Genomic DNA, 9,385 nt, shown 5'->3' on the forward strand with positions numbered 1-9,385 from the left:
TAATATAAAAATTAAATGCCAATTAGTTCATCTTTGAAAAAGTATTGAATAGAGAAGAGAATAATATATTGCAAGCTATTACATTTACAAGGGGAGGTGGTGATGACTAAAAGGGGAATATGCAGGTGAGCTAGCCACAAAAGATGGGGTGCTGCTACTCATGGCCATCGTTGTCGTGACACTTGTTGGACTCCTTTGAGGGCTTCTTGCCCTCGACATCATGTTCACGGAACTCCGCCCATCTGTTCGCTCCCCGCTTCTCCGTGGCCCTTTCTCCGCCCACTTCAGCTCTGCTTGCTTCACCGCACTCGGGTACCTCCAACTGCAACCCATCTTTCCTGCTCTTTTTATGTACCTATCCATCAAACATAACGCATTCAAGGACAGACAAAGAAGGACCTTTATGTTAGGAGCGAAATTATGGGGTGAAAACATATTATTGTTATCTTCACACACGTGTATATATATATATATAAAAGTACCTTGGGCTGAATCTTCTCCCAAGGCACAGCACGCACTTTCTGCCTTCAGTCATTTCTCCCATGCCTATACAAACACATTGCCTACAATATACCCTTCCACAAACCTGCATGTATACTAGTGGTTTTCTTTAATTGCTCACAAATATGTTTTTGAATTTGGTTAGTTGAAAGCAGCAAAAGATACCAGGCATCGATGGCGGAAGATGTAGATATAAGTACTGCAGATGGTGCATATGTTGGAGTGAGGAATCCCAGGCCGCCGCCTTTGTCCTCTTTCCGGATAGTTGGAAGCCATGCTTACCACGCTTACATCATCGTAGGCCAGGCTTCTCTCCATCCCATGCCTGAACTGACCCGTATGAGCTCTGGGACTAGTGGCATGCCTTGGTTGATGATCCTTCCATGCATGGCTATCATGATGACGTGGACGATGGTGGTGGTGGTGGTCCATTTCCATGTGTGAGCCGAAGTCGTCGCCACTCTCTTCGAGATAGGGTTTATGGCGTCGTTGTTGGTGATGATGGCTGGTCTCTTGCAGGGCCCTGTTGAAATCGAGGCTGGGAAGTTTGGTCAAAGATGATACTTTGTCTTCATGGACGGTGTCCATGGTAGTAGATTTCTGGTTGTTGTTGTCAGAGGGGTCTGTTGCTTGTTGCTGCATGTCTGCAAGGTCCTGGAAAGTGAGATTAACAGAGTCATCCGGGATCCCCAGATATAGTTCTTCAAGCTCCATTCTGGCCTTTGCCAGTCTTGCCCTATCCCCCATTCTGATGATTCTTAAAGGCTTCCAAGCTCTAACAAGAGAAAGAGAGAGAGATTTGTGGGGGGAGTGACGTGTTCCTTAAAAAGGGGGAAAGCGCGTTTTATTATAATGGTTCATTGGAAATGGAGACGCGTGGCGTATATAATAAAAATGCAAAATATTGCAAGGCCGGACTTGACGATGTAATGTATATACTATATACCTTGGCCTAGAGCCTCTTCGTCCTCATTATCAAAGCCATATGCTATTTGATTCCAATTAATTTAACTTGGTGTTGGAATCAAGGAAAGCGATATACTTGTTTCGTTCGGTTTAAGGGGATTCATTTCTTCATCCCTTTTCAGTGATCCAAATTCACGGATCCTGTTTCTATCAATGGGTTTGGTTTCTATGAGTCTAGCTTGAGTGGGTTTGGCTCAACTATTCTCATTATCTGTGAGCCAAGGTCCAAGGGTTTGGTTCATTACTGCTGTTCAATAGTGAGTTTCTAGAGGTTTTGAATAAATTATTATTGTTTGTTCACTTTATGTTAAACAAAATTTATGTTCACGTTATAAAATCTACTTGGCTAAATTAAAAATTATATAACAATCCGAGGACAAATTACAAATCAGATAAATTGAATTGTTAGGGAGGAAAAAGTTTATAAGAAATTGCAACACTGTCGTCGAAAGAAAAAGAACAATTCGTCATCGTTCCTTTATGTTTCATGTATATTGTGAGATGGATAGTACATATATATCAGCCATCTGCAAGCAGGCCAAAAATAAGACAAACGCTCGGCCGGACCTTTTAAATATTGGCAACAATACCAACTACATTTATATATTCGTCAGAACAGAAACAACAAAGCGATTTAAGTAAGGATAAAATTAAGCAAATGCAAGACTTGTTGTCAATGAAAGCTTCCCCTCCTTATCATTGGACTTGGCAAATGTTTAATGGAAAAATGCATGTCACCCTCCCTTGGCAAATATTAATCGATATAATCATTGCCAACAAGCACTGAAAAAGTTGAATGCATGCATCCCCTTCCTCCGCCAAAAGAAAAATGAAATAATTAAAAAAAAAGAACACATTTTCATTGTTAAACAAACTGATCACATTTGAATAAATTGAATTGGTTGATAAACCAAAACACAGCCACCATCTAGCACCAGCGGTATGTATACATAACTAGACAACCTGAGGCTGCCATAACAAATGTGGAAAGCGACAGAGAGAGAGGAACCACCTAACACCATTTACTTGGTATGCAGGTAACTTGCTTAACAAGGTTTACTGCAGTGTTTATGTTTGTTGTGAAGATACGAGGCTAACACCTACAGAACCACTATACCTGTAAAGGGAAAAATAGAAAGATCGGAAAATCTGTGGATGATATTTTCATTGAAGACCATTTCTCTCCGTGTTTGGCTCCTCATGTCCTGCACACTTCCATCCAACCGATACAAGAAACTCTTCATCGGAGAGGAGTATCTCATTCTCTTTACTAGCTTTTGACTGCAAATGGGACACAAGGCTACCCTCTTGTTGTTGTTGCTCACTATTTAAGGTTGAAACCGTATTTTGCTTGGTGTGATTTTCTACTGGCATGCTGGCAGCTTCAACAAGACTCATCATATTTGATCCTTCTCCTTCAAGTTGTACATCTTCACGATTGGGATCACAATTCAGGTCTATTTGTCCAGTGATGGCCTCAGCTACCTCACCTTCAATCCCTCTTTGACTTGCTTTGTTTTCTGAATGATCATTTCTTGTGTCCTTCGCCTCTGTTTTATCCATTTGCCTCTTATCATCCTTCCAGGAAATTTCTGCTTCACGTTCTGATTGGCGTTTCTTCTTCCGCAGCATAAGTGTTTTAAACCGGCGCTTTACTGTCAAGCATACATTACAAGTGCATGTTGACTTGTGCTTTCCCTTCCCACTTGGAGGCTGAATGCAAACAATGCAGGTACAGCCAGGGCGATGTCTAGGGTGTTTTGTTGTAGCTGCTGCAACTGAAGACTCCTCCACGTCGCCCATTTTGTCACCTAGAACTGCAGCGCTTGCCAGAGCATCCAAGCCTGAAGGCTCAGGTTCTGGGGCTAGCTTAGGGCTTTCTAGAACTTTTGCCTTCTTCAAATCTGGGAAAAGATATAAAGGGAATATGGTAGTTAAGAAGCATAATGGAATTCAAATAGGAAATCAACCACATAAGTCGACACATACATGTGGTGTGTGTGGGCACATATATTCACACCAAATGATGAAAACAATGCAGCACTGTCAAATTCATGGATCTTTCACCAGGAGAAAGAAAGTACAAAGCAGTCTGTGCTTGGCCAAGTATCATGACAAACAAAGATATTCATATGCCACTTTTCAAAAACAAGAAGGTATGCATGTCTACCAGCTCAATTGTGTGCAAAACTAATCAGAATTAGAAAATATGAATAAAGGATCATTTATAACAGAACAAGAGTTCAGGATCCATCTTATAATAGAAAGAACACCTGCTTTATCTTTCTAAACCTATCCTAAATAATGAGCCACAGAACCTCTTCTAGGACAGTGCCCTACCTGTACCCACTTTGAGAATATTCTCCAGTTCCTTTGGGCTAATCTCCTCTGGTGAAAAACATGCAGACCTACGAACACATTACTGAATCAGCAGATCATGAAACCAAAACTAACTTTTCATCTCAGAAAATTATCACATCAAAATGTAGAACCTGCTTGAATCCCAAACATTATCTGAACATGTCCACTTTGGTGGGAGGAGAACATCAATGGGTAACCTTCGCCATTTGGAGCAATCATCGCACTGGGCCCATTGCTCCTGTCTCCTACAGACAGCCCTTAAAACATTCAACATTAAACAAATATAGGTGACAAAGAAGTCCTTTACCAAATATGCAGCAATGCGAGATCTTAAAGTTGTTCCAGCTTCTATGAAACTAAAATCAACGATGAACAGGTGGTGCTCCCAATTAAAGTAAAAAAAAAAGAAACAGAAGAAGAAGAAAAGAAACTGGAAAGTCACAGTACTGTTTAAGAGAGACCACATAACCAAATGACGAATCAGAGTGTTGGTACAAAACCAAAGTTTTCCAAACTGAAAGGCTTGACCACCGTCAAAAGGAAGGATTTTTTACATTGAAAAGTTGTCAATGTGCAGAATCAGGAAATAGCTCCAAAGTTTACACCTCTGGTATCAGACTCAAGAATTCAATTAAAACATGTTCAAATAATGTTTTTGAGTTCTTAGTATTTTGTATATCCCTAACCATAATCTTGCAAGTTCTTTCAGGAGACAAATACTATAACCACATTATAAATTAGTCAACTGTCAGATTTTCCAATAACAAGTGAGAAAATATAGAGTAATATGCTTACCCAGATGGAAGGGCACCAAATATAGTCTTCTTTCCAAAAACGGGGGGCTCCTAAATAAGAAAACATCATTGATCACAAACTTCAAACAAACATAGTAAATATAATTTGCATTGACAAGCCATCGAGGAATCATTTAGCATATGGAAAAATTATTGATCCATACATCATATTCTTCAAATTCATGGTCCTCAATAGTCACAATGCTAGGCCTGACACTTGGGGGTGGACGAAGCAAGTCCTGTGCTTCTTCCCATGTGAGTCTTAACTCCAATGCATCTACACTATGCATCAGTAACCTTTTACTTTTGGATCCAATGTTTTTAGTCCTCTTCTTCTCTCCGTTCGCAACAAGTTGCTGCACTGAATTCCCATTTTCCCCATGTCCATGGTTCTCATCTCTACCCAGACTAGCATTTCCATCAGGGAGACCCCAATGTTCAGACAGATTGTTTACATGTAGATCCTTGCCTCCTTTAGGAATCTGAAAAGGACCAAGAGTAAGTGCTCGCTGGAGATAAATTCTCAATAATTTCGAAAATTTTCAAGAATGATTCAGGAAAGTCCGCACAAAGTTTGACCTGTGTATCAGAGTTTGTTGCCTTTCGGAACCCCATAATTAATTTACCTCCAGGATCTATTCGACTAAATATAACTGCAATGAAAGAGAATTATTACTAGTAAATAAGAGAGAAAACTTTACGTCTGCCACACAAGTTGACTTTCCACTAGTATGATAAAGTTCTCAGACTATCATGGAAAGAGGATCTGTTAACGCACAAAATATCTCAAAAATTAATCAAGTTTTACACAAGGAAGCGGACAAATTAAGTGGCACAAACCACCCAAAGCCATGAAGCACACAAAAATTGAAAAGCAGGGAAAGAAAATGAAAACAAGTACTATCTGCGCTTCTAAATTCTGACAGAAGAATTTCAAACAACCTTGCTGGAAAACTTTAGCATTTTGTTCCATTTCTCATCATGAATAACAATTAAAATATGAAAATAGATGGAGAGTAATGTTATAAGTTTCATAGCTATGATGTATCATGAGAAAGATAAAGTACTGAAAAAGACAAAAGTTGAAATTGATGAAACTAACCCCTGACACAGCATAAAAACAACATATTCAGACACCTACATGAGAATACAGACTCACAGGACCATAAAGAGAGATTGGGGAAATGGAGGGGTCTTATCCCTTTAAGAATCAAAAAGGGAAAATTCCTAGATATATCCTCCTCAAGTGAGATCCTTAAAGAAAATTTTATCTTTCAACATTTTTGGACAAATGCACGAAATAGAAGTGCATGAAGTGATCACTCTTAACGTTTGAACCATCCCTCATTTTGTTCTCATATCTTTTCTATAGAGGCACTTTCCATCAAACAATGATCCATGGCTTCCTAAGTTTTTAAACTTGGAAAAGTTGTTTCATTACTCACAGATTTATTACCACCAGAAAAACACTGAGGGTTTCCGGACAGAGCACCATTAAAGGGAATTCCTTTTTCATCACAATAAAACTATCAATTCAAAATCAAATAAGATATAATATCATAGATATCAAGAAAGGTTATACGCTTTGTCATGATCTTAGCAGTGGAGGAACAGAGTATACCAGTATCGCCTGCTCGGAGTTCCATGGACTGTATACATGGCGTTACACCCTCCAAGACATACATCCTACTATTGTTATTTGGCCAAAATCTGAATTGAAATGTCCATTCTTTCCCATTTACATCTTGAATCCTTAGAGGAAGGCCTTCTGATTGTGAAATTGGAGGAAAATATGCCTGCATTCATTTCTAGTTCATACAAATGCAATACCAGGAAAAGATTGGAGAAGGGGTAGATAGGGGAACTTTGTAGCGGAGGGTGAGGTGTGGGACAAGGAAAAGGCATGGAAGTTAATATATTGAAAAACTTACTTCAGCGCATGCTTTTGGCAGCACTAATCGACCAATTCGACCAGCATCGCTGGCACTGAGAACCTTCTCAAATAGTGGCACAATGGCAGATTTCAAACTTTAAATTCACAACTTAAGGTGAACAGAAATTTTGAATCAACACAGTAAACAAAAACTAAATATATAAATCATTCTAGGAAAAGAAAATTTGGAAACGTAAGCTGACAGTCATGGATACTCTCCAGATAGTTTCTGTAGCTCTTGGTCAGTAATCCTGGGCCAATACCGAGGAAGCAAATGATTTTTCCCACGCCCCTCAACCGGTGGCCTTGTGATACGTGCCTGAGGAACCATGCCCTTATTCCGTTCTGAACTTGTTGTTGGACCATTTTTTGAGGGTTTGGGTAGTATTCGACGAGATTGCTGCCCTTGTTGAAAAGTGGACCATGTTTTGCTTGGTTCTTTTCCATTAGGTATCCCACTGGAGAAAGGTAGTAAGAGACTGGGATTCCCAGAAGGTCCTCCCAAGGACATACTCAAATAAGGTTGTGGAAGTGAATCGTGAATATCTCTAATGTCCAAAGCTGGTTTGGCATTGTCTATTTTTGCAAAGTTAGCCGGTTGAGCATTTGGTTGCATAGCATTTGAACAACCCACACCTACTTTCTCAATGGTGCATATGACTTCCTCTCCTCTGTTTTGCCCATGAGATGCATTTGCATCAACTCTCTGAGATTGAGGCAAGAGGTTGCACTCATTAGCCTCCATGGGTTTGCACAATTGTGCAAGTTTTATCTCGTCAACATGATCACTAACTGCTTTACCTTCAGTAGCACTGGATCTGATATTACTCATTGGCACTGCTCCAAATCCTTCAGAAATTTCATCACCATGTGTCTACATCACAGAAGGGTAAATTACAGTAGGAAGCAACAAGAACACAACCAATCAAATGGTGTAAAGACCTTAATGTGCCATTTCAATTGTTAAAATATTGGCTCCTACATCCTACTTTCCATGGAAATTCATGTGGCAAAAGAAAGGGGTGTGTGTGTATGGTGGTGGTGACGGTAAGGCCTAGCAAAGAACTACACTGGTGTAAAGAAGCATCAGCTTTTTCCCATGATCTCAAACCAGGGTTAGCATGTATGTGGATTAAAACGAAAGATCATGTTAAACACCAAAAAAGGAATCAGGTGAGAAGTGACAGAAAAAAGTACCTGAATTCTTTTAACTGGATGAAGTTGGGAGCTCTTTGGACAGCTGATACATCCAACACCACCATAATCTAGGAAATCAAGAAGATATTTGGAGGCTATGCAACCACAGTGAAGATGCTGCCATATCACATTCAATTACTTAAAATGATAAATAATTGATCGTTGATTGAACTTTAATAGGATTAGCAAGATTATCAGCTTACATTGCCGCATAGACGGCACTCCCTCCAGCCAGATTCCTCCAAGTGGAACGTGTTACAATAGACGCCATCCTCGTAGGCAGAGCTTAACCACAGAAATCAGCAGGCCAAAAAAAAAATAAGAGGAAGCATTGAAAATCAAAAGAGTGATACAGAAAATACATGAATAAAAAACACTACCACCTTAAAATTTAAATATATATATATAACATTTTCAGGTGGAGGTAGAATATCGTGCACCAAATGCATACCCTCTGAGAGGACGGCATTTCCATGCAACTCCGGATCTATTTTGGCAGATCAGCAATTAAATTAGTTAAATTGATGTTGCGTATTCTACAACTTCTAGCAGTAATGACTCGAAATTTAGAAGATCGCTAATGAAATGCAATTTTGAATAATTAAATGACAAACATGTTCCTGAACACCATATTAAGCGCTAAATTTCTTAGGTACTTATTGGATCTATAAAGTTAATACTGCTTCGATAAATTTCCGAAAGAAGGAATAAAGTCTAAATAGAATTATTGTGAGCTGGAGAATACGAAATCCCAATTTTACATAATAATGAAAAACGTAAAGCAATAAGGGTGATAAAACAAATCCATGTAGTAGTAGTTGCAAGGAAAGCGTTGAATTTGAAACCCAGAACCCAAATGTGGAATTGATAAAAATATGAAAGAGGATTGGAGTACCCGCAAGGGTAGCAGAGATGAGCAAAGCCACCAGATCGCAGAGGCCAACCCTTCTTCCATTCATGGGTGATAGCAGCTCCACAATAGGAATTCATGCAAATCTTGGACTCCATTCAACAATAAGCTGTTCAAATCAAAATCAAATGTCATCCATGAGTCTAATTATAATTTCATCAAATAGAACATCCCCATGCACAACATCTAATCGAAATTTCCAAACAACACTATCGATAAAAAGCGACTGACCTCGTTCAACTCACAACAAATCAGTCATTCGCAGAAGCAACCCACTTCACTTGGAATGAAGAAGAAGAAGAAGAAGAAGAAGAAGAAGAAGAAGAAGAAGAAGGCAGTCAACCGGCAAGAAGAAGTGGAGTGAACAAAACAAAGAGAAGAGAAGAGAAGAGTAACGGCGGTGGTAGATGTAATTATGCGTTGTTATTGTTATAGTAACTACTACAACAACTACACATTAATTTAGAATTGAAAAAAGAAATCCAAGAGAACGTGCTTTGTTTATGTTTTGCGAGAGAGAGAGAGTGCATGCACGAGCAGCGTCAGAGCGCGACACTTGAAGACACACCACACCGCTTAAAGTTAAAATCCCCTCCAGTCTTTAGTCTCAACTCTTAACTCAACCCAAAGCGCTCTGATACGGTGACTCGGCCGTTTCCTCAGATTCTGTGACCTTGATCGTACTCTACTGTCTTTTAGGTCTCAATTTGGATTGGGCCTCTG

At 39.4% G+C, this 9,385-nt stretch overlaps 2 protein-coding genes across 2 annotated transcripts; both read right to left on the reverse strand.

Annotated features, from left to right (window-relative positions):
* Nucleotides 1-25: 25 nt before the first annotated feature.
* On the reverse strand, nucleotides 26-1,268 carry LOC120179231. The gene is made up of 3 exons (XM_039184875.1): nucleotides 667-1,268; nucleotides 483-586; nucleotides 26-355 (listed from the first exon to the last, which is right to left on the reverse strand). The coding sequence occupies exons 1-3, from the start codon at nucleotides 1,246-1,248 to the stop codon at nucleotides 85-87; spliced, it is 957 nt and encodes a 318-aa protein (XP_039040806.1). The 5' UTR covers nucleotides 1,249-1,268; the 3' UTR covers nucleotides 26-84.
* Nucleotides 1,269-2,366: 1,098 nt separating this feature from the next.
* On the reverse strand, nucleotides 2,367-8,966 carry LOC120179230 (B3 domain-containing transcription repressor VAL1-like). Its single transcript, XM_039184874.1, has 13 exons — nucleotides 8,894-8,966; nucleotides 8,648-8,771; nucleotides 7,956-8,037; nucleotides 7,753-7,869; nucleotides 6,771-7,429; nucleotides 6,554-6,650; nucleotides 6,244-6,418; nucleotides 5,202-5,275; nucleotides 4,787-5,104; nucleotides 4,624-4,673; nucleotides 3,960-4,073; nucleotides 3,808-3,875; nucleotides 2,367-3,371 (listed from the first exon to the last, which is right to left on the reverse strand). The coding sequence occupies exons 2-13, from the start codon at nucleotides 8,758-8,760 to the stop codon at nucleotides 2,632-2,634; spliced, it is 2,607 nt and encodes an 868-aa protein (XP_039040805.1). The 5' UTR covers nucleotides 8,761-8,771; nucleotides 8,894-8,966; the 3' UTR covers nucleotides 2,367-2,631.
* Between the last annotated feature and the right edge of the window lie 419 nt (nucleotides 8,967-9,385).

Source organism: Hibiscus syriacus, unplaced genomic scaffold, assembly GCF_006381635.1.
Source record: "Hibiscus syriacus cultivar Baekdansim isolate YM2019G1 unplaced genomic scaffold, ASM638163v2 tig00112408_pilon, whole genome shotgun sequence".
NCBI lineage: Eukaryota > Viridiplantae > Streptophyta > Magnoliopsida > Malvales > Malvaceae > Hibiscus > Hibiscus syriacus.